This window comes from Ciona intestinalis, unplaced genomic scaffold (genome assembly GCF_000224145.3).
Source record: "Ciona intestinalis unplaced genomic scaffold, KH HT000124.2, whole genome shotgun sequence".
NCBI lineage: Eukaryota > Metazoa > Chordata > Ascidiacea > Phlebobranchia > Cionidae > Ciona > Ciona intestinalis.
This window is the reverse complement of record NW_004190446.2, coordinates 263009-287591: the sequence shown is the minus strand read 5'-3', so window position 1 is coordinate 287591 and position 24583 is coordinate 263009. Positions and strand designations below refer to the sequence as shown.

Here is a 24583-nt window from a genome sequence, read left to right as displayed (position 1 = left end):
TGTATTGAAATTTAAAGGTATATATTCGTTGCCTGGCTTTAGTTTCCTTTGCATTTTGTGTGATTCTTATTACCACCGAAAATGGACAACGCTTCTTTCGCAGCTGATTTCTTGCAACTTGAAGATCAAGAAGAAGAAGTGGCGGAACAAAGGTGAAAATCTCCCATTATAAAATCTTACTTTTAATGGTGTGCAGAGTACACTTGATTTGAATAAGTTTAAACCATAATTTGGTCAATACCAATTGGGTGCTAGTGAAGAATCTCCCCCCCACCTTATTTACCAACTACTAACCCCCATACCCACAAACCTCCAACACTTTCCACCAGCATATTCTACTATGTACTGAATGATTCTTTACTAGTGCCGCCAATTAATTTAACAGTGGGTGAGTTCTTGTCACTTCTGTATTAATCTGCAGACTTATTTAATTACATTTTAAACTTAATTAAAAAGCCATATTCACCTAACAGGCCAAGCAATGAACAAAAAGGACAATTTCGTGAACAAGATATTTATTTACCAATAGCTAACGTGGCTCGTATTATGAAGAATGCTGTGCCAAGCAATGGCAAGGTTGGTTGGTTTGGTTTTGATCGTTTGTTTATTTGTATTGTGGAACTCTGTACTTGATAGATTGTTGTGTTTATAAGTCATTTGTACAGACTATTGAACAAAACACTTTATGACTTGGTATATAAAAAGCTTTTTTGGTATTTATTTGTGTACCAAAACATAGGGAACCTCATTGATTAATTTGGTGAATGCAATATACTTTGGCTCTGTTTGTTTGTATAGACACCTAACAGCAGGGTAAGATCTGGGGTTACATTGTTAAAATATAGTTACCCTCATAGTTGTCAAACATGGGGAACCTCATTGCTGGATGTGGTGAATGCAATATTCGCAGTCCTTAACAATATGGTTATAATCTTTAGATAGCAAAGGACGCGAAGGAATGCGTGCAAGAATGTGTTTCTGAATTCATCAGCTTCATAACATCGGAGGCTTCTGAAAGATGCGCTCAGGAAAAACGTAAAACAATTAATGGAGAGGATTTGTTGTTTGCCATGGCAACACTGGGATTTGATCCTTACCTGGAACCACTGAAAGTTTTCCTTCAAAAGTACAGAGATGTAAGTTCAATATTGTGTTTTAAATAGTGAGTCGGAATGCAGATACTGGTATTGTATGTCTATATTTTGCTTTAATGCCCAGGTCCCTCAAGATAGAATTTCTGTTATAGAGTGTCTATAAACTGCCTCATTGGGGTCTAGATGGTAGTACTCTGGGTGTTGGGGTAATAGACCTACATCCCAGGTCTCAGGTGTGCCTTACTGAAGACCTCACCCTTATAGAATAGAATCTCTATTATTATTTATTATATGTTTAAAACTGCTTCAGTGGGGTCTAGATGGTAACTCATATAGAATAGAATCTCAATACCACTTGATAGCAATATACAACATTATATTGTTTACACAGTCAGTGAAAGTAGAGAAATCAGCGGCCGAAATGAGTTTCATTGAAGCTCATGACCCAACAGATGGTGATTTAGACGACCATTTTGGACAAGAACATTTTGCTGAGATGTTGGCTGCTGGAACGACTACAACTGTCTTCTCTGGCGAGGTAAAGTTATTGTTGTGTTCATGGTTTTTTGTTCTTGTTGGTTGCTGCTACTGTGCAATGTTTGCTGTGTTCTTGCTTTTTGTTTTTCTTTAGTACTTTTGTTGGTATTGTGTGTTTCTTGCTGTTACGTGTTTGTTTATAAACATTTTTTTTGTATTCTGTTGCCGGTGTGAAAGTTCTGTTCATGTTATTTGGTAATGTAGGTTTTCTTATAATCCAACCTATTTATTGGAAAAATTTCCTCATAAAACTTGAAGTGACCATCACATTTAAAACTTCCCACCTTCTAGGCTTCCAGTCTCGAAGAATCTCTTCAGTTTTCCTAATCTCAACTTTTACCTGGAAACACTGGTGGAGCTGTAGTGGGCAACACTGAAGATAACTCAGTTAAAATTGGGAAACATTGAAAGTATGATCAAGTATTTACCTGGAAACACTGGTGCATTTATAACAATTGGTGGTCAACACTGGTTATTGAACTTCCAGGCTCACCAAACTTAATAGAATTGGTTGAGAATCAACATTATGACATCATCAATTTGTTGATCCTTTTTATGACATCATACTGATGTCACAATTGCAAATGTGACCCTTGTTTAAGAATACACTGTGAATTGTAACCAACATGTAAGCTGTTAGGATTAGTTATGTATTGTCAAAATGCAACAAGTTATTTTTAATCCCACATGATAGAATTAAGTTGACGTTGACTATTAAGGAGGCGAATGGGCAAAGGATTTTTTAAAATGGCTGACATTAGCTTAATACCATCCCATTATCAATTTGAACAAGCCGCATGTATGATTCTGTGTTAAGTTTAGAATTATCATAATTGATTATATTATTGCTTTTTATTTACCACTGCCCACATCGATAAACTTGTTTTAGTATATTTGGTTTTATAGCAACAAAACATTATTTTCATTGTATATAAGCGGTTGATGTATGCCAGAGTTGGCCCAATATATTAATTTAGTTGATTACATTGTTAGCAAAAGCTTTCTTTATGTCATATATTATATATGACCAATCTTGTGGATATTTCACAGTTTCAACTGTTTAATCTTTTTATGTTTTTGTATTTTACAGAGTTAAGGCTAGGGGTATAAAGTTAAAAAGGTTTTGAAACCTACTCTGGATTCTTATTATCATATATTTCATAAAAAAAGATGCTGAATCTTATTGATAAACTGTGAAACACCATATTGAAGTCTCCAATGCTATGTCAAGTTATGCGTCAAGTTGCTGTACATGGAAGAATGGAAGAAAAACATTTTAACTGATTTGGTTTTATCAGAAATTTAACCGCATCACTGAATTAACTATCAAACTAACATTCAACAATCAACAGAAACTGCAATAGTTGTTGATTCTTACACAGAAAAATGGCTCCATCTTCAGAAAGAAGGTTTTCCTGCGATAAATGTGAGCGATTTTTTACAAAGGAATGTTACGTGAAGGTTCACCAAAAGACCCATACACATCCCAGGATGTTCACGTGTAATGTATGCGATAAATGGTTCCGCAGATCTGATCATCATAAAAGACACATGCGAGTCCATACATTGGAAACCCCATACAGTTGTGAGGTGTGTGGGAAGACTTTTAAACAAAGAGTTGGGCTTGTAAGACACCGAACTATACATTCTAAGGATAAACCTCATGCTTGTTCTGTTTGTGGGAAGGCATTCGGGATCTTAAACGACCTAAAAATACACATGAGGTCTCATACTGGGGAGAAGCCATTCCAATGCGTGGTTTGTGATAAAGCTTTCTCTGTGCTCGGGAACTGTAAGAGACATGAAAGGACTCACTTTAAGCATGAAGTAATTGAACCTGATCAGATGCCGCAGAATACGCAACGAACAAAAAGGAAGTCCAATGAATAGTGTACGATAAGATATATATTGGAAAAAATACATTATCTGCCTCTTGTGTGAATTGCTACAAAATGAAGTGTATTAAAATCATGTACATCTAAACAGTACTAATTATTATTCACTGTATTTACCTTTATGAATTATGATCATCAATCATCATATTTGAACTTTGTCTAGCACTGGTGGCAGGCAGTTCATAAGGTGCCAGATTTTATAATCTCAACTTAGGCTATCTAAGAAGTTGAGTGAATGACACTATTTTAACCTCGTGTGGCGGGCCAACGACAGTCATGTGCATTTGCAATGCATCCCAACTAAATTTGAATAAACCACATTTTAAATTTAATATATTATGTCCTATGATGTATATTACCTGAACCATTGTTTAACTTTGCTTGGCAAGTTAAAGCTTAAAAGGCTGTTTCATCTACAATATGCTTAGGGGTTTATGAATGACACTTATTTATCCTCGTGTGGCAGGAAAATGGCAGTCAAACTTAACAACTAACTAAATTGAATAACCTCATTTGTGTGGCATTTTAATTAAATCACTTACGTATTGAAATGCAATTTTGTAATTTGTATCATCTCTTTTTACAGAAGTTTTGTTACCACTTTTAGTTTTATTGGTTGGATTTAATTTGAAAGCAATGTCATAGACTCGAGAGTGTGCATCACTGAATTTAAGGTAAGTTAGTTTATCTGTGTATTTACTGTTTACATTTATTACAACCAACTCTGAATCTTATGCTTTGGACAAAGAGCACTAGGATAAAGAGAAAGCCATTAATGTATAAATGAACATAGAAAATAAAATGTTTTGTATTAATTTATACAAGCTGACCAACTAACCTACTGTTTATTCACATTGTTGTAGCACATATAGGTGATTGCAATATTAAAATTTTTAGTAAAATCTGGAACGAAAGGTCTCCCGTACAATCCTAACATTACGCTCATGTTCATTGTTATCCCATTGTAACATCATAATGCCCCATTGTTCCAGATGGATGGAGGAAACCTTGTCATCGTGGAGGAAGATTTCTCGGAGGACGAAGAACTTGAAGTTTTTGCGATTAAAGATAAAAAGTTCCAAAGCAAAGCGAGATCAACCCTGCCTGATATCCTTAGTGTTGGTAAGTGCATCGTGTGTGATGTCAGGAGTTGACTGAATAATAATCAATTGATAAAAATTAGTAAATAGTAACAAGTTGGAATAAATTAATCTGCGTATCCAGGTTTAAATAACTTTGGGCAAAACTTAAAATAATATTCAGGTAGGATCCACGTTCCACAATAATGGGCGTATATTGTATTGTGTGTAAATCAGTGGTTCTACTGGATGTACTGAATGTGAATGCACTCAAACAATCTTACAGAGTGCACCAGCTTTAATGGGATGTTCATTTAGCAATATTATTGAAATTTTTAACAGTTTTACTTTTACCTGTTGTAAATAGAACTGCCAAAGTTGAAAATGTCCTTGTGCGCTAAGGAGATAAAACTCAACTGGGGTAAAACTCAACTGGGGCAGTTTACAAACACTCAATAATATAAACTCCATGCTAACACCTTTAACATAGCAGTACATAATACCCCATACAAACATTCTATTCCCACCATTATCAGTCCAGACAGAGACCTACAGTTGTGGAGTTGTAGCAAAGACACGAATACGAGCGCGAACGCAGTTTGGGCCGCTTGACGCACCTTTGGTATCCGAACAAGTTTCATCGTTTGTGTTGAAGCCAGGGGTAAGAATTTGTTGTTTGCATGATTTATTATTATTATATTCTATATGGGTGAGGTCCAACACAACGCCATGTGTCCCGCCAAGTGTAACGACTGTCTCTACGACTCTTCCCCCAGTCCCCGCCATGCGAAAAAAAGTTTCATTTATGCACATTCAGAAGTGCTTTTTCACAGCAGTTAAATAATGTTTCTATTTATTTTTATATGATATTTGTAGTAAGTAAGGTTGTTTACTGATCATAAGTTGCAATTTATTCTCATATTTTCCAGCCAACAAGGTTAAATGAAGTCAATACAGCTGATGATAAAACGGATCTTTATTATGATGTGAGTATTTAATGTGGCGTGGTTTACTCCCTGTTTTTTATATAATGGCATCTAGCTGCTCTTTAAACCAAAGTTCTTTAATCCCTGTTTAACAATGCATGTGTATTTGCTATTCTGATTGATCTATTTACCCCCTGTGTTTTATGTAACATAAGCACCTGCTCTTTTATTTAGTGTTGTTCACCCCCTGTTTTCCACAGACAAGGGAGGAGAATTCTTGTAACTGGATGTGCCTGGTTCGTGTTGCTCAAAACTCGGATGAGCAAAACTTGGTGGCCCAACTAGTGAAGCAAGATGTTTATTTCACAACTATTCGTAAAATAGAAGCAAAGGAAGAACTCAAGGTGATTGTTTGTAACTTATTTATCCACTAATTTATTTATACCACTAAATGCACTTAATGCATTTGTGTTCTGTATTTTTCAATGTTTCGCAAAAAAAATAAACTTAAACTCGTGGCTAGAGTCCGGCAATCTAAAGGGCCCGTTTTAGCCATACATGTATTACTTGTAGATGTTAACCACATACACCCACAGGTGTGGTACGCCCCTAAATACGCCAAGTTCCTCGGCAAGCCTCTCCTGCAACCAAACATCAACCAACATGAAGATAACGATGCAAGAAGTTTAAGGTTTGTATATTTAATACAATGTGTTTATGAGATGGTTTGTGTTTATTTGAGGGTTTTGTATGTACTATGCATGTATGGCTGACTTATAAAACTGGGGAGCTCCTGTGTTGCTTTGTGTAAACAGAAGTATAGAGTCTGTTTATGTTGTAAATCTAACATGTTAACCACAGATAAAACATGCATAAGTCGTGACTGGCGCCACTATAGATGTATAGAGTCTTCTTATTCAATAAAAGTTAGCAATGATAAAACATCCAGAGGTCGTAAACTTCGCAAGTCGATCCGCGCATCTTTCAACGATCCCATAAGAGATGAAGAAGAAGTGGATGTAAGGAGCGTTCCTCCCAAGAAGAGGAACTGGGGGAGGACAAGTCGGCAGTTTGTTAAGGTGGTGTCCTGTTTTTAGTGGTGTGTCACCATTTGAATGGTGTAAGCCATACAAAAAGTTATGACCTACAAAGTTATAACATAAAGTGAAGAGGGCAAAGACAGTCGTTATAACACGGGTGTTGTGCCTGCTTAACTTTATAACTGGCCCTGGTTGCCGCTCCCATTTTAAACCACCAATAGGTTGTCCAAATTGTCAAAAGCAAATAAAGTTACAATTGTGGTGACGCGTGAGCGTGTACCTGTATGAAACAAAACATCCATGTTATAACGACTGTTCCCATCCATTACACAACCAACCTAACGACTTCACATCCACACAGAGCTCAGGTGTATTAAACCACATTGAATCTGTGAGGAACATATCACAAGAAAGCAGAGATATTCAACCGGTAAGTTAATTATTTTATTGCTTACCATGCTGGTTTGACGCATTGAATAACATGATAATGAGTAAACCAAATAGAACCTCACCAATAGAGAATAGAATTTGTATTATCGAGTGTCTATAAACTGCTTCACTGGGGTCTAGATGGTGACACCCTGGGTTTGGGGTAAATGGGTAACTCTGATCTAAATTCCATATCCCATAGCTTGCTTCACTGTAGAACCTCACCCATATTGAATAGAATCCATTCCTCCCCAATATATATATGTTGTCCATGTCCAATAGACTCCCATCAGCGATCCAGCCAGCGCCCCCCCTGACGTGCTCGACACTGCCATTGAGTTGATAATGGAGGTGGAAAAGACGAAAGTGAAAAACCGCCATGTTTGTTATTACTGCGGAAAGTCGTTTGGTCGGTAAGTGAGGTTGACTGTGTGTTGGTGTTGTGGCAGCCCATCACCTCTGTGTGCCCGGAGCACGAGTGCCATTTTCCTATGTTTATCTGCCATATAAATAAAGTTTCTTGTTTCCATTGGCCCTCTTTGCACTCGCAATACTCTATTATGCAAGCACTACAGTATATTTGTATGTAGTAGTATAGTATAATACAGTATTTTAGGTGTTGGGGTAATGGACCAACTCTGACCTAAATCCTAGGTCCTCTGACAAGGACCTCACCCATATAGAATAGAATGCTGGGGTAATGGGTCTAAATCTCAGATCCCATTACATTCTAGCAGTAGGAATCCTACAGCATAGTAGCAACCCCTATAACCCATCATTCACACAGCAAACATACATTGAAACTCCACCAATCCTCCCATTTCCCTCCTTCCTTCCTCTGCCATACATGTGGTCGACCATTCAAAAGAAAGGATAAGTTGCATGAACATTACAAACGCATGCATACTCCTGGGGTGGTTGCGAAAGTTAGAAAGATAAAGCAAACTGGTAAGTTAAATATGTGGGGTTAAGGTTTGGCCATGCATTAGCATAAAGGTGTATAAGTGTATGTATGTATATACAAGTGTTGAGGTACAATTGTAGAGTATATATATACAGACAATTATTGACTCCTATATATATATATATATACATACTTATATTCATGTTAATTATAGAGTCTATATTCATGTTTTGTGAAATACATTAGCATAAATATATGTATGTGTACATAAGAGTCTTATGTTACAATTATCGAGTATAATTCATTCTACCAGATCAGGCTGAAATAAGTGTTTTTATACACAGTTTTCTCAATTCTTTTCCCACACCAACATAAATGTTCTGTGAAGCGATCAAACTTTTCACCCTAACATGTTAAGTGGATTCAACCACAGCAGTTGCCCGCCTATTACCACACACCTTATACACACGTTACTCCACGCAGGCAAAACTTTTCAACCGCAGATCTCGCCCACCGACTACCAGAGGTTTCTTTACAAATGCATGCATTGTATGGTCGGCTTCCAACGCAGAGGAATGCTGGTCAACCATCTGCTGAAACGACATCCAGAAGTCAATGTTAATGCTGTGAGTTGTGGTAATGGTGTTTGGTAGATGCATGTGTTATAAATCTACAGTGAGCATGAGGTGTATAAATACACCATGTGTGTCTGGTGTATGAGAAGACGCCCATGTTATAACTTAACAGTGAGCATGAGGTGTATGAATACACCATGTGTGTCTGGTGTATAAGAAGACACCCATGTTATAACTTGACAGTGAGCATGAGGTGTATGAATACACCATGTGTGTCTGGTGTATAAGAAGACACCCATGTTATAACTTAACAGTGAGCATGAGGTGTATGAATACTCCATGTGTGTTTGGTGTATAAGAAGACACCCATGTTATAACTTAACAGTGAGCATGAGGTGTATGAATACCCCATGTGTGTTTGGTGTATAAGAAGACACCCATGTTATAACTTGACAGTGAGCATGAGGTATATGAATACACCATGTGTGTCCGGTGTATAAGAAGACACCCATGTTATAACTTGACAGTGAGCATGAGGTGTATGAATACACCATGTGTGTCTGCATAAGTTGCATTATGACATCACATACTCCCAGGTTCCAGAGTTACGCCTTCCAATTATGAAGAAAACAGTTGCTTATGTTTGTCCTTATTGTTCCAAATCCTACCAATCCATAACCAAGAGGAAGGATCACATACTTAAGCATCACCCCGGCCAACAAGTACCACCAGGTCTAAGGGAGGTTAGGAAGGCAAACTGTGCCGGGAATATAATAGACCCTGCAATAAGTGAGTATTTTCATCCAGCGTTGTGGTTCAGTGGTTAGGTGCTTGCGTTGTAACCGAAGGATACCGGGTTCAATGCTCGGTACTGATGCTATTGTGGACGTATGTGTTCTTAGACCAGACATTTAGCAGAAATTGCTTCAACCTACTGGCTACTTATGGGATCTAACAACCTAGGAGTTGGAGTTAATGGATTAACTCTGGCCTAAATTCCAGGTCCCATGGCATGCCTCACCCATATAGAATAGAATGTGCATATAAAATGTTGGGTTAATAGGGAAGCTCACGCTTACAATAAAATATAAATATAATTAAAAAATGACTCCTTTATCTTTAAACTAAAATAATAAATGGATAAGTAGTTAGGTACTGATAGAAACATGACACTTTTTAAACCACTATATGTATCAATGCAATGTATTATTATGTTTAGAGAAGACGCCCACTGTTACAACTCAACCAGTCAATTGCCCGTATTGCCCCTCACAATATTCCGGCAGGGCGAAGATGGTGAACCATCTTACTGTGAAGCATCCTGATAAAGTGGGCGATTATGTCGGCAAGAAAAAGGTGAGGGGTTTGGGTTCAAATCCTGCTCATGGTAGAAACTCCTGTGTTTTAGTTACATGACACATCTAATATAACCTTTTTTTGTGTAAAACAATTTTTTCATTTTTTAATTAATTTTTTTAATCTAAACATCTCTTTTTACAAATGTCGCTTAAATCTTAGATATTACTGTGTGCCCCGCTGTGTGTCCTCACCTATTTTCTCATAGAAATCATTCATTTATACATTTTTTACATAGAAACCTTTCAACAAGAAAGTGGATAAAGTTGACACGATACCGACGTACCAACATAATGATAATGAGTTCAACAACCAACCTGATGCGGATATACATAACGTCAACTCATACCTTGGTGAGATTGTAGTTATATTTATTGTAACTGTATTCAGTATGTCATGGATTGTTTGATTGCTTGTACAAATGTGGTTTAACAGGTTTGTGGGACAATGGTTGGGTTTGACTATATACAAAAAGATAAGGTATGAAACAGAGCACCCGTGTACCGTGTTATAACCACTGTCGTTGACCCGCCACACGAGGATAAATAAGTTAAATACGAGGTGACTTGTAAGCGGGCATGAGGTGTATGGAACAGAACATCTGTGTTATAACGGCTGTTGTTGCCCCGCCACACCAAGATAATTAAGTTACATTCATTCATTTGTTCTTAATATAATTCCCATTATGACATCACAGAGCATGATATACTTGCGCAAGTTGACAGCACGATGGCGCCAGAGAATCAATATATTGTTGGTCGACAAATACAACCGGTAAGTTGACATAGAAATTCCAAGGGTCAACTATAGCTATTAGGTCATCCAAGGGTCAACTATAGCTATTAGGTGCAAAATTAACATTTATAAAATAACTGGTTGAATTACTATATTATGAACACGTACATGCAGCTCCAGCACATGCCACGCCTCCCTGCCCCGCCCCCCCAACCTGAGTACCTTCCTTCCACCATCAATGTTACCATGCCTACTGATTATGACAACCAATACATCACAAACACTGTTGATGATGTCACAAGCAACGTGGTATGTAGATATTAACATATTCAGCTTAACGTTAATTTTCATTATCTGTTTGAATACAATAGAAAAGATCAAATTAATTTAAACAAAGCAGAGAAGATAGAACCTTGGATTTAGACCAGCATCCGCCCATTAACCCCCTATTAATAACAAGTCTAACATCTGAGTATTATGTTGTAACAATACCCATTGTTCACAGACAACCGATATATTGTCTGAGTTCGAGAATGCAGTTGGAACCGAAATTCATGGAAACACGAACGAAAACTATCGAGTGATGAACAGCCAGGTGGGTTGGATGTTTATATTGAAACGGAAGGATTCTCAGTTTGATGATAAACACTGATACACACTGACAAAACTCAATCAACCACAAATTTAAATGCTCGGTAACTCGTAAGCAGAGATGTATAAAACAGAACACCCATGTTATAAATACTGGCGTTGCCCGTCTAAGCAGGAATAAACATATTACACCAATCCACAGTTGCCCCACCACCCCGCACAGCCACACAACACGCGTCAACTACCAATGACTTACCAACGCGGACGGAAACAACTTTTACTGCAAGCCATGAATGAGGAGCGACATAGAGATAATATGAACAGACAAACAAGGAACTACCATAACCAGTATGTTAATGTGCCTGCGTGAGCTTTGAACCCGGTACCGTCCAACATACAAGTGCTCTCACTCCTCTGCCAGAGATGCATAGATAAACAACTGTTGATATAAATGTCAATTTATTTGTCCTCGCATGGCAGGGCAAATACAGAGTGGTTATAACACGGGTGTTCTGTTCCATACACCTCGTGCCCACTTACGAGTTACCACGTATGTAATTTTGTAAATTATTGTTTTTTTATATGAACAACAGATTGATGAACCCACGTGATATTCAAACCGACCAATCACACAGCAGTATGAGCATTCAAGTTGATGACATCACAATGGACATTAACAGAACAAACACAACCAATTATTTACACAACAATCACCTTGAAAATCAGGTTTGTGACGCTGTTTCAAAACTGACAAATAAACTTTTCAATTAGCATTTTGTTTATTCCATTAACCTACATATAATGTTTTCTAAAGCAGCAAGATCATATGGCCACTGACTCCTTAGTAACGACTCCCAATTTAACCGCTAGAAAAATGATTTTATATGTTGTTTCTTCCAGCATTCCACAACTTTAACGCAGCTCTCTACTCCCACCGATGGCTGGATTTGTCCTTCTTACGTCATTATACCCTCAGATAAACAAAAACCAGAAACATTAGAACACTAGCTGGTGCTATTCTATATAGAGAAATTTAAATGAATGAGAATTTTTTATCCGTTCGGTTACAATAACAAAAATCTTCCAAAAGCGATAAACAGCAACAGTATATATATATGGGACCTTTACGTTTATGCCTCTTGTTCTTATATAAGGGCAGACTTGATTCAGATACCAAACCAAAGAAATTTGTTGCAAACTTGGTTTAAAGTGTCTCGCAACTATCAGAATGATGTTCCAGTAAACTTAAGTATTTATCGTGATTCTGGAACAGCCTTAGATGAGATCCGTACTTAAAAGCCCAATCCTATTTAACTTGATTCTAATGTTTTACCCTTGTAATGCTATGCATATTGTGTGCGTTTGTGCTTAACTAAGCAATACTTGCTGCTTCTATATATATTTATACAATGTTTAAACGTGTTTTGACTACAGAACTTTATTTATTGTTTTGTCATTGACTCATTATTGCGTAACAATCACATCCGTGATGTCACATTTGATAAAACAGTTCTAGAATGAAAGTTTCCGAATTATTGCATCGTGACGTCACTTTGCACTCGAAACTGTGGCTTCACATTGCACACGGAACTGTGACGTCACAATGATTGACGTAGGCGTCGATTGTTGCGTCACTAATATCGTCTTGGGAACTGCATATTAATGACGTAATAATCCTTATTGATTACAAGTAGACGAGTCGACTCGGAATCGTTTATTCAGCGTACAGTAGTTTTACAACAAGTGACATCACGACACGCATCTTACGGCTATTTTCACTTTGACGAAAGTTCGAAAAATGAGGTGCAAATGTGTTGACTTGAAAAGGTATTTTACATTTGGCGCGAACTTGTGAAAAACGCTGTAGTTTCAACGGAAGCTTCAGTTTTTCTGATTCAATCGCCGATCTGCGCTGATTGGGTGTCTTAAATTTTATTCTTCATGTGGTAATGCTTGTAAACTTGCCATCACCGCGAAGCCAGCCATCATACATGTAACTTTCGACATTCTACGATCCGACGACTCCCCAGTGAACTCGTGAGGTATGATTTCTATGAATATGACGTAAACAAACGTCCCGGACGCAAAAGCCTATCAAAGGAAAGGATTTGAATTTTAAATTTAGGCGGTATTTAGTTGGTAGCAAAATGCGTGTAGTTTTTCTAAATAAATAAATTTAACTTTCATAATCCTCGCATGGCGGGGCAACTACAGTCGTTATAACACGGTTGTTCTGTTTCACACACCTCGTGCCAGCTTACGTTCAATTCAAATGTGTTTTTTGGAAATTGTTTTATTTAAATCCGTCCGTGCTTTAAGTTACCGTTTCCCAATGGACCATACTTTATAGGATATACGTCCGCGTGATGCTTGCGTAAGGTAAAGAATGTAGGTGTCACGGGAATAAGCGTTGTTGTAAAGATACTTGCTCATTAAAAATTAATAGTTCCTGTTCATGATAGTTTTTCATTTGGGAAACCAGAGATCCTAAGTTTGAATTCGTCCAGGGTGGGAGAACCAAAGATTTGGGTTCGAATGCAGGCCGGGGTAGTAGATCCAGAGATCCTGGGTTCAAACCAACACTTATACCTGTGTAATAGCAATGATCTTTTCAATGACATCGTCACCTTCCTTTGCAGATGTCAAGGCGGCCCCAACCCCAATGCCAATAGGTGCCATGATTGAAAATATTGTTAAAGCTGTGAGAACGCTCTTTAAGTTTGCTCTGTGGACAAAGTGGTAAGACCCATATTTAATAAAAAAATATTCTATAAATCGTAACATTTTATTCTTTTATTATACATGGGTGTAATCCTACAGAGTGGCAGGCCATGGGAGCTAAGATTTTTAGGCCAAAGTTTGCCCTAGCCCTGTCAAACTAGTGTACCATAGCACATTACTACATGACAAAATCTATGCCATATTGTATACAAAACATAGACAAGAGAAAATTTATGTCATATTTACAAAGTATCTTACTTGTCTGATATGAGACTGATACCATAACTGAATGCAAGAGCCATCTTATGAATAAGCACAGCCACAACCAGGGTCCTCAATGCATTTGTAGATGTTTGTAACCCAATAGCTAAACCTTCAAATAATGCATGTGCTGATAATGCAAATAGAAGTATGATAGCTCTAACTGAAGAATGAGAGGGTATATCTGCGTGTCCATGGCTGTGTCCTTGGGTCGGTTTTGCTTTCACAACTTTGATAACAGTTTGTTCACCCTCACATACAATTACTTCAGTTTGAGTTGAACCTTTTCTATCTCGTCCATTATTCTCATCTTTTACCAGGTCTAATGTGTGGTAGTTGGGATTATTTTGAGACAAAGTTGATCTTTCAACTTCTGAGCTCTCAAAGTTTGCCGATGCATATGAGTTCGCAACTAAACGCAAAAAAAGACTTTGGTTAATTTTACTAAGATATAATGATATTATGATCTTACTCATGTTTCCTTCTGTTGTCTTTTGTTTAGCATTGTCATCATAACAAGTAAGAACAAACTGTTCAATTAACATCACGAAGAAGAAACCAAGTGAAACAAGCAACTCAGCAAATGGATAACCAGTTTCTCCAAACACTGAAGCAAATTCTTCTTGCGCCTGTTGGAAATATATCACCAGGTTTGTTTTAATAAGTTTTAAGGTACTTGCAGTTTTGTGGAGATTCTTCTTTTGCACTCAAATCTCTTAAACAAGAAATATAGACAAGTTAAGTATCAGTTTTTCCAGAAAAGCAGATGTTATATTTTTTAAACATTAAAACGACAATTTGGAATAAGAATGTTAAAATCTCTGGCGTTTCAGTATCATATAAACATGTTGTATGCAGTGAAGGTTTATAAATTTCCACCGAACAACTTTTAAAGTTTAAAAATACCAATACTATTTTATCATTCTTTTTACTAATACAGATTGACTCTGTATCTAATATCTTAAACCTCTTCACTAAGTGTGTTTTTCATATCTATACTATGTTAAAGTTGACTCACCTCAGGCAGCATATGCATGAAGAAAGTTGAAAAGAAAACTCCCGCCGATAAACAATTCATTGAACTCACCATCAAGTCTCGAAATCGACTGAAATAATTGTAAGTTTTATTGTTTTGGCAATTTTAGTTACAATTATTGCTTGAATATTTGTACATACTTTCCATGTTTAAATGCTGCTGCGACGCATAATATAATCCTATACAGGACTTGTTCAATTAAACTAGATATATTTTGATTATCAAGACGGCGCGACGTTACATAAAACAATTGGTTTGTTTATAAAGTGTAGAAACAAACCTTTCAAAACTGTCCTAAACTTAAGAATATCATAAATTATGATCTTACACGATTTATAAAGACAGAAATAAATACAAAAAAATAAAATTCTATTTTTTTACTTTTTCTGTATTAATATCACACTAAATCAACATATATGCCACTTTGTGTACAAAATGCTTCATACCTTGGAGACAAACATCTATTCCTGAGAAGATAAGGTCCAATACCCGCCCCAAACCCAAGTATGAATAAAAACAGCAAAAGAACAAGTTTTTCTACCAACAAATCCATTCTAATACGATTGTTTTAATCTCTATGTAAGGATTAGATACGAGTTCAAACCCTTTCCATGTGGCTACATATTAACTACTCCTTACATTACATATCTATATGTCTGGCGAGCTGGTTGTTATAAAGACAGTATGTAGCTCCCTAGCATACTTTATTAACGGAAAATAACTCGTTGTAAAACCACCCACGGGGTATTTCCCCGGAGAAGACCAGCGAGTCCGAGAACAAGTGAACACTTCAGCAGAATTATTATGAGGTAGTTATCAAGAATAACACCGCGTGATGGCGTGAATAGCGGGATATATATTTTTTGTTAAAAAATACAGAATACACCACTAAAGAGTCGTAAGGCCGTAGCATACGGTAGCGCATTCTCGTAGGACGGCGGACATAGGTGTATTTTAGACGCCGCTTTATGGTCGTCAAGAATTTTTTACATCGATAGCGAAGAATCGTCGGTTTGTAGTTACATTTACCTTTAATTTTTTACCAAAATGATATATAGTAAGTTAGGGGAAGATGGGACACCGTTTCATTCTATTTTATCGTCCCATTTGGTAGTAAATAAATAACATTCAAAGAATTATAAAACCGTACCCTCACGACTCCCATGAACCGTTGTTAATTGTTTAAAACACGATCAGGGTATTTGAATATTATGTGCTAAAGGTGTCCCGTCTTCCCCCACCCCACTATAAGTGTGACGTGTATGAAACCACCTTGTATGATGTGCAACCTATAAACGGCGCATTAAACATTGTTATAAACATAAAATAAAACTGGTTCTACTTTGGGACAACATAACTTGATTATTTTGGATAACGAAGACCAAATAAATTAAAACAACGTAGAGAGGGAAATTAGCAACAAAACGACATTTAAAACTCGCCAGCAAGAGTAGAAGCTATACTTGTGGAAAAGCATCAAATATTAGCGTGGTTGTTGAAACCTTACGGTTGTGGTCCTGTGGGCGTGTTCTATGTTTTTATTCTCCTTTACCGTCCCACTTATAGTAGTAAACAAAGAATATCTACGGATTTTTTCACCCGTATCCTCACCATTCTTAAATATCGTTGGTAAATTTTTTAAAAAAATCAGGAAATATGGAATATCATGGTTTTCATCTTATCCTAACCTACATATAATCCTATCTATCTTGTAACCTTCATAAGCTTTCTACAAAACACAAGCCTTCCAATAAGCTGCAAGCTATACCAACTGCCAGTTTAATATCTGATGAAACCTCACCAAAGCTGGCCGTCTTGGGTTTAATAAATAACTTCCCTTACAGCTAATAATAAATGCTTGACGAAACATTACAGAAATCGATGCTTTCCCACTGGACCATATAGATCGCCGATCTGTTAGTTAAAGTCCCATAATAAGCGGCCGAACTCATTTTGCACCGAGTACCTTTGGGTTCGCTTGTCAGACTTGTTTATTAACTCACTGGTAATTAAGTCCCGTTTATTTAAAGACGGTTCAGATTGATCTATATTACCTCGGCTATTGACCTACAGGTTTTGAAGAATTAATTGGTTTATGAGTCCTTTATTAAACAATGTTAAAACCCCTTTGATGTAACTTTAAGTGCATGGGACTTAAGTGACTTACCCACGGTTGCCACTCCCATGCCCACCACATAAAATATAAAGTTTATACAATTTGAAAAACAGCTCCTCTGATACAGGACGTTACATTTATAGTAACGTATCGTTTTTCTGCCGCTATACGGCGAGCTTTATCTAATTCACAATGTAGGTGTAACGAAATGTTAGTTAATAAAAAGTACGAATAAGATGGTTCGTGTTTTCTCTTGTCGTCACATTCGGTGGTAAACAAAGAATATTTACAGAAATAATTACCGTATCCCCACAACTTTAAAAACTCCGATGTTATTTGTTTAAACACGATTCGGAAACATGGTGGGATATTGTGTGCAAACGGTTTCCATCTAACCACAACCACATGACCGCAGTACTATACCAAGCTATACATATTTTCAGGAGATCAGTTTCAAAAATATTTATAATACAATATCATACCGTGCTTGCAACAACAGCAGCGCAGAATGTTTCGTTTTGTTAAAGGTTAAACGCGTCTAACACCTGAGAAGATATTCTTCTCATCGAAGCCTCGGGCATCACGAGATTCATCGGGAATTACTTGTGTTTATACAATACTGGTTATGACGTCATATTTGATCGATAACATGAGTGAACAATCATCCATTATCACAAGAATGTTGTCTATGTCGTAACAATTGGCATTATAAACTGAAAATTTGAATTGTTTTCGGCGGGTTTCATATAAAATAGCAGCCACGCGACACATGTAAACTTCCCATTGTTTACAAGGCAAGGTTTTTAGGTTAATTTATCAATTACTCAATGTTATCGAAACTACAGAAAACGTTATATTTACAAACATTTTCGGCATATTTAAAATTGGCCTGTACTACTATGGGACGGACAGCGTTAGCACATAATATCTAATGTTTTATATTTGTGTTTAGAGTCGTAAGGATACGGTTAAATGATTCTACAAATATTCTACCAAACTGGACGAAAGTGATAATGAAAACTTGTACCATCTTACCCCAACTTTATTGGCGCATAAAGTTTTGCGCGCGTTTTACAAATGTTTCTAAATTTCCAATTATATCTAAATAATTGGCCATTGTTGATAATAATCCGTATTGTGTCTATGCGTCGCTTATCAAAGTTTAATATCCAGGTTTAAAAAAATCAATTTTAAATCCTGGTTGAGAAATAAACTCAACGTATTATGTACTCGACGAAAATCTGTGAGTATTTTGTAGTTTTGCTTTGTCAAAGAAATATCTACGCAAAACAACGCTGGGTGTGAATATTTCTCTGTTTGTGATTTTAAACGTGGAATTTAGATAATCGCGTAACTCACCTTGGTGTAAAAAGAACAAATAAGTATATACGCCCAGCGTTGATACGCGCAAGTTGGCGTAGATAATTCTTTGTCTGTGAAAAAATATATGCGCACCGAACAACATTCGGCGCAGGTGTGTGTTTGTTTAATAAACAATGCGACGAGCTTATAGCCAGTGGTGAATGGGATATTTTATACCAAGCAGCTTAAAAACTACAGCATGCTGTGTATATAATTTGTATTTAAATTCCCCCTGACTTGCCCACGGCAATATACCTTAACACATACTTTAACAGCGCGAATATTAGATTTGTCCTGCACAGTAGCCTAGAAAGTAATAATACAAAACAACTAAGAGGGAAGCAACAAAAAAATCTGTTTTTATTATACTGTAGTAAAGATTAAATAAATTAAAACAATCAATAGGAATGAATTATAGCAGCAAAGCAGCTGTCGTTAAAAACTTTAAAGCGGGTTAGTTTAAAACTAACGTCGATACTTAGTCGAGCGGATAACATGATGTTTGAATTAGCGGTAACTGTCGAATTTTGGGGTAATATGGGACAACTTAAATCTAGAGTATGTTGTTAATTGTAAGATTAACAAATATGGAAAGCGATGATGTTTCTTTAATGTAGCTTACATTGTATGGGCCGCTGTATACGTTGCAATAGTAATTATAATATTACATATATATTCTATAGTACTACTGTGGGAAAGATGAGACACCTTTAACACATAATATCCAAATAGCCTGATCGTGTTTTAAACAATTAACGACATTCTATGGGAGTCGTGAGTAGGATACGGTTTTATAATTATTTAAATGTTCTTTGTTTACTACCAAATGCGACAGGAAAATGGAATGATAAGGTGTCCCATCTTCCCTACCCTTCTGTACCTACCATAACACAGCTATTTTGTTTTGTATGTGTTCTAACTAAATTCTTCCACCTGTGTATGTGTGTGTTGTATACAGTTTATTTTTAGTTTTACCGCAAGTCGCCTCACGGCAATTTAAATCTTGTTTGCGCTCATATTGCGCCTTAACGCATATAAAGTATAGGGTCGCATTAGCCGTCTAAATTTGCGCTGAAACGTTTGGTAAGGTTTTAAATAATAAACCAGTAATTACATGGTAGTTAAGTTTATAAATGGTAGTTATTAGTTTGCATTTACATCAAATAGGTTAGCCAGATAAGTGTGTGTATTATACGCTATATACCTTTATCAAGTTTGTGTTGTTTACAATGTTTATTGTATATAGGACTTATATAAGATTTTAATAGACTTTACTTAAACACAATTACCATATAGCCGCTTAAGATAAAAGCTATTATGATACTTCACGCATATAAAATACGTTATTGTTTTTCTCAATTATTGTCGTACTAAATTTTGAAAATAATGTTGGTAACTTGTAAGCTCACTCGAGGTGCATGAAACAGAACACCCGTGTTATAACACAGGTCTCTTTAACACGATAAATAAATAAGTTACATTTATTTATATTCACTTGCATTTTGTATCCACAGTAACATTGCTAGCGGTTTAAATGCATTTTCTAAACGTTGGAATCTTCCTTGTCCTCGCCTTCATACATCCGAGTCAGCAATGGTTTTATATGCATGGGGGTGAGTGCTGTGTGTTTATGGTTTTAAATACCTGATGTTCATACCAGTATGGATGTATGGGCAAGATACTTAACAACAATTGCTCCAACCCAGTGGTTACTAATGGGCTGTCTAAATTATCAGCCATATATAAATGTAACCACCCACAAAGTTACATATGCAGTAACCCGTAAGCAGGCCGATGTGTATAGTATGAAATAGAACATTTGTATTGTAACCGCTATCATTGCCTCGCTACGCGGGGGTAAATGTGAGACCATTATACACCTCGCGTATTATGAGTTGTTGTGTCCTGTCTTAAACATTATCGTAAACGTATTGAACAGACGGGCATAAACGTAGACACATACCGTCGTCACACAAACGTAGCTACTTTATACGAACTCCATTTCTATTAAAAAAGTAATTTGTTTTAATTAGTTTTACACTTTTAAAATAAGCTATACGTTAGCGGAAACGTTTTATTAACTAATCAGTTGCTACCTTATTCGATGCACGACGCTGCTACCATTGTTGTGAGCGTATGTGTCTACGTACAAAACACATGTGTTATAACGGCTGTCGTTGCCGCGCACTACGAGGATAAACAGGTTTTTCGTTTATTTCCTGCAGATATGCCTGATTGTGTGCCACAAAAGACTCCACTCCACGGTCAGAAATGGTGCAACTTCACAAGAAAATCGAGCGAACTCGGAGCTGTGTGTCACTTCAAGTGTAATGAAGGTAATAGAAATCTTATATTTACACCAAACGGTGTGATATTTAGTGTAACTTTAATGGAGGAGTCGGTTAGTATTTATTATGGCTCTTTAACGCCCACACGCGAGTACTATTCTGTCATATAAAGTATGTTTTACTCAACAATGAGCATGAAGTATGCACCGTACGTATCTGGTGTATAAGAATACACCCATGTTATATTTATGACACAGGGAGCATGAGGTATACGGAGCCACCATGGCACTATGTATGGTGTACAACACCATGTATTAAACCCCTTGTTCCCCACCCTAATACATTACATACACAGGTTACTACTTACAAGGGGCTTCCATCAACACATGCGTAGCTTACCATTCGAACAGGATGGCTAAGTTCGACCAGAGCGGGGGAAAGTGTTTGCGTAAGTACTGTATATACTTGGTTTGTCGATATTTGCAAACGGGTTTGCAACTCTACTTCTGTTTCATACACCTCTTGCACGCGTATGTAACTTTGTAGATGAATGTAACTTATTAGTTTTCGCGTGTCAAAGCAATAAAATGTATCGTTATAACACGGGCGTTATATTCCATACACCTCATGCCCGCTTATGAGTTACTACGTATGTAACTTTATGGGTGACTAACATCTTAATTTTCCAGCCCGTCCACCAGCTTTCACTAGTAGTATCAGCGGTCCTTTCAAGTTCAGTCCAAGAACCAACAGCACAATCTACTTATCTGCTGGTGAAAACTCTCGTCTCGTTGCAACACCAACCCCCACAAATCATGGACAATACTTTGAAGTGCTAGGAGGGGGAATGATCAACAGGCCTGGTGCCGTGTCGTTTCTTTCAAGGAGGTTTTCAGGTCGCTATGTCGTCGTACAAGGTAAGGGTGTTGTGTACAGTTGTTTATTTGGTATATTGGGTAAATAGCACAGCTTACATATTATGCTTATTGTCAAGTTATATGATACTTTCAATGTTTGTCCTCGGGGTGGGAAACCAAGGGGTTTAATTCACGGGTGTTGCACATCGTAAATGGTGGCTTCACTCCATGTTCACTGTCAAATTTATTTTAATGGCACGTTTATTCTTTAACAATATGATTATTACGTCATACCAGGCACACGTCTATTGATTGTCAGTGCCCATCACATCAATGGAGCGCTCGGTTCTTTTCACAACGTTTCGAGTTTCTACACAAGACAAGACAAATTCATTGCCGTAAATACGTCATAATGCTTATTGTTACGTAATGTATTAACTGTTAAAATGACGTCACCATAAACTATATCACCGTTTATGCGTAATAAGTTATTCTAAAACCCTTAATGCCATTTCATAACAAAATATCTGTAAAGCCGACCGCTTTAGCTATATACGAGCGTTTATTTTAATGCAGAAATCAAATATAATAAGAAACTTTATGCAGATTAGACAGACGAAACGTCGGTTCTTTCAAGATATACCAAGTTAATTTATATTAATATTTCCATACAGGGTTTCGCCGCCTTTGAATCTGTTATGGAACCTGGCAAGTTCATTACTATAAGCGGGGACTCTGTAAGGATGCTCACACCAACCACGCATGAACAAAAGATGTCGGCCAGTTTCACATGTAAGTTACAACCCCCGTATTCTCATTTCCTTGTGTTATCATAGTCATACATAACATTTCGTGCTGCTATAGAGATATACCATTGGTGAATATAAATTGTTAATATAAAGTCTTGCTAAAACTGACCAAAACAAGCAATAAACCCCTTTGTCTTATACCCCGTAAAAAGTTAAAAATTTTCTGACTTGACCTCGAATAACGGTGATTATTATGACGTCACAGGGACGAGATAACAAGCTTCTGGAACGAAGTGATTGTTCGACTACGTAATTATTGTTACGTCACAATTAAGATACCGCTTTTTTCTATGTACGTTTTTCGCTGCTACAACGTCAACTGTTCTACTTTTAATCGTGACGTCATATTCTGTGACGTCATGGTGTATGTAGCGTCATATGCAACGTGACGTCATCTAACGATGCATGCTTACCCGCATTGATGTAATTAATTAAATAGAATATAAATATCCGCGCTGTGCTATATGTTACATTTCAATTATACCAAAACCACACAAATTTAATAACAGCGCCATGACTTAAGCGACCTGACTGTAACAAAATGTTACTGGGTTCGATGCTCGTTGTGGCTACCAATGTGGCCGTATAAGTGTTCTTGGGCAAAACACGGCTATTACTCCAACCCAGGTATCAGAACAGAAACAGTACGTTTTATGGGACCGGAGTACGCTACAAGACGGGTGTCAAACCATACGGAGAAATATCTACATTTTAAACCAAGCGTTGTTCAGCCCAGATATTTTTTTAGTATTGGTTTAAGCAGCATTTATACAGAAGCTAACTTCGGTTGAAAAGTAATTTTATTTTTGACACGCATGGTTGCACAGCGGGCAATTTGTTCCCATGTTTATGATATCTATGTTGTAGGTTTATTAAAACGCAGCGTTAATTTCCTGTTACCGTAAGTCGAGCGTAAAAGTGCAACTTTAACCGCACACTCCCAGCCCCGGAATTTAATAATCTACTTGCTCATAATACCCATTGTTTTGTCACACTTGGCTTCAAAAGCGAAGATTGCTTCCGATGATTAACCGACGTGAAAGGAGGTCTAATATAACACTGCTGTATAAAGAAGCCATTTATAATCTTTGCCCCAAATCCGAGCCTGTTTTCCCCACTATTTATTGATATAGTATAGGGTGGGGAAAGATGGGACACCTTTTCATTCAATTTTCTCGTCCCATTTGGTAGTAAACAAAAAACATTCCAAGAGTTATAAAACCGCTTCCTCACGACTCCCATAGACCGCTGTTATTTGTTTAAAACACGATCAGGATATTTGGACATTATGTGCTAACGGTGTCCCATCTCCCCCCTACTGTATATACGGTATATACGATCCGATATTAAATATAGGGATGCGCTAAATATGGTTTGTACGATGAACATGGGTGGGTCAATGGGCCAACTCTGGTCTAAATCCTAGTCATTCGGACGGCCATTTACATACTGCAACATATTTGCAACTTGGCAGCGAGCATGTGAGCGTAAACCACGTATAAAACACGCATTTTTCACTAGTTGAAAAAACAACGTTACTCGCACAAAAATACATACGTGGTAACTTGTAAGCGGGCACGAGGTGTATGGAACACAACACCTGTGTTATAACGACTGTCGTTTTCCGGCCACGCGAGGATAAAGTAAGTTACATTTATATATACTCACCTAACAGCAGGGTAAAATCTAGGGTGACATCGTTTTCCGGCCATGCGAGGTTAAATAAGTTACAGTCGTTTATCTTATTTTAATAATCGAAAATGACCGCCCATAGATTCCCTCTTAAACTTTGCATCCTCTAAAGTAACCTCAACTTTTAATAACTTGCTTGTTTAATCAGCTGTTGCATCATAATGTCAAAATATCACGTGGGAAGTAATTACGTCAGCTTCATATACAAGTTCACCGAGGCATGACGTACATACGGAAGCTTAATGGCCATGAATAGAATGATTGATGGGCCAGTATGGGG

The 24583-nt window shown here is 37.1% G+C and overlaps 4 protein-coding genes across 9 annotated transcripts; 3 read left to right on the top strand and 1 right to left on the bottom strand.

Annotated features, from left to right (window-relative positions):
* The first annotated feature begins 14 nt into the window (after positions 1 to 14).
* nfyb (transcription factor protein) lies at positions 15 to 4114 on the top strand. 2 transcript variants are annotated; one of them, NM_001100132.1, is given in 6 exon segments: positions 30 to 152; positions 474 to 576; positions 939 to 1136; positions 1486 to 1632; positions 1923 to 2041; positions 2722 to 4114. In NM_001100132.1, coding segments are annotated over 5 exon segments (555 nt in total). In that variant the 5' UTR covers positions 30 to 81; the 3' UTR covers positions 1959 to 2041; positions 2722 to 4114.
* LOC100179831 (PR domain zinc finger protein 10) lies at positions 4111 to 12684 on the top strand. The gene is made up of 20 exons (XM_002128321.5): positions 4111 to 4200; positions 4519 to 4648; positions 5142 to 5266; positions 5535 to 5591; positions 5792 to 5935; positions 6128 to 6222; positions 6481 to 6610; positions 6933 to 7001; positions 7283 to 7413; positions 7788 to 7948; positions 8388 to 8530; positions 9076 to 9268; positions 9699 to 9835; positions 10074 to 10188; positions 10533 to 10609; positions 10745 to 10879; positions 11076 to 11165; positions 11364 to 11509; positions 11755 to 11887; positions 12062 to 12684. Exons 2-20 carry the CDS (start codon positions 4519 to 4521, stop codon positions 12167 to 12169), a joined length of 2319 nt encoding a protein of 772 aa, XP_002128357.1. The 5' UTR covers positions 4111 to 4200; the 3' UTR covers positions 12170 to 12684.
* A 176-nt stretch (positions 12685 to 12860) lies between these two features.
* LOC100179030 (zinc transporter ZIP2-like) lies at positions 12861 to 15774 on the bottom strand. The gene is made up of 6 exons (XM_002122780.3): positions 15626 to 15774; positions 15162 to 15249; positions 14616 to 14772; positions 14141 to 14555; positions 13751 to 13886; positions 12861 to 13252 (listed from the first exon to the last, which is right to left on the bottom strand). Exons 1-6 carry the CDS (start codon positions 15730 to 15732, stop codon positions 13094 to 13096), a joined length of 1062 nt encoding a protein of 353 aa, XP_002122816.1. The 5' UTR covers positions 15733 to 15774; the 3' UTR covers positions 12861 to 13093.
* On the top strand, positions 15168 to 23102 carry LOC100182165. 5 transcript variants are annotated; one of them, XM_026838892.1, is made up of 8 exons: positions 15168 to 15260; positions 20172 to 20270; positions 20883 to 20984; positions 21301 to 21393; positions 21635 to 21862; positions 22100 to 22200; positions 22477 to 22594; positions 22817 to 23074. In XM_026838892.1, the coding sequence occupies exons 2-8, from the start codon at positions 20192 to 20194 to the stop codon at positions 22825 to 22827; spliced, it is 732 nt and encodes a 243-aa protein (XP_026694693.1). In that variant the 5' UTR covers positions 15168 to 15260; positions 20172 to 20191; the 3' UTR covers positions 22828 to 23074. The 5 variants fall into 5 exon arrangements, with proteins under 5 accessions (XP_026694693.1, XP_026694689.1, XP_026694692.1 ...); XM_026838888.1 differs by having other exon boundaries at positions 20883 to 20993; XM_026838891.1 differs by lacking the exon at positions 15168 to 15260 and adding an exon at positions 15615 to 15758 and having other exon boundaries at positions 20883 to 20993.
* Positions 23103 to 24583: the final 1481 nt, after the last annotated feature.

Coding starts and splice junctions, on each gene's coding strand:
- nfyb (XM_009863358.3), top strand. CDS start 82: ATGGACAACGCTTCTTTCGCAGCTGATTTCTTGCAACTTGAAGATCAA. Junction 153..473: donor GAAGAAGTGGCGGAACAAAG/GTGAAAATCTCC, acceptor TTCACCTAACAG/GCCAAGCAATGAACAAAAAG. Junction 1,633..1,922: donor CAACTGTCTTCTCTGGCGAG/GTAAAGTTATTG, acceptor CCCACCTTCTAG/GCTTCCAGTCTCGAAGAATC.
- LOC100179831 (XM_002128321.5), top strand. CDS start 4,519: ATGGATGGAGGAAACCTTGTCATCGTGGAGGAAGATTTCTCGGAGGAC. Junction 5,267..5,534: donor CGTTTGTGTTGAAGCCAGGG/GTAAGAATTTGT, acceptor CATATTTTCCAG/CCAACAAGGTTAAATGAAGT. Junction 9,269..9,698: donor TATAATAGACCCTGCAATAA/GTGAGTATTTTC, acceptor TATTATGTTTAG/AGAAGACGCCCACTGTTACA.
- LOC100179030 (XM_002122780.3), bottom strand. CDS start 15,732: ATGGATTTGTTGGTAGAAAAACTTGTTCTTTTGCTGTTTTTATTCATA. Junction 14,556..14,615: donor GACAACAGAAGGAAACATGA/GTAAGATCATAA, acceptor TTTTGCGTTTAG/TTGCGAACTCATATGCATCG. Junction 13,253..13,750: donor AGATCATTGCTATTACACAG/GTATAAGTGTTG, acceptor TTCCTTTGATAG/GCTTTTGCGTCCGGGACGTT.
- LOC100182165 (XM_026838890.1), top strand. CDS start 20,192: ATGCATTTTCTAAACGTTGGAATCTTCCTTGTCCTCGCCTTCATACAT. Junction 21,394..21,634: donor GAGCGGGGGAAAGTGTTTGC/GTAAGTACTGTA, acceptor TTAATTTTCCAG/CCCGTCCACCAGCTTTCACT. Junction 21,863..22,099: donor TCGCTATGTCGTCGTACAAG/GTAAGGGTGTTG, acceptor ACGTCATACCAG/GCACACGTCTATTGATTGTC.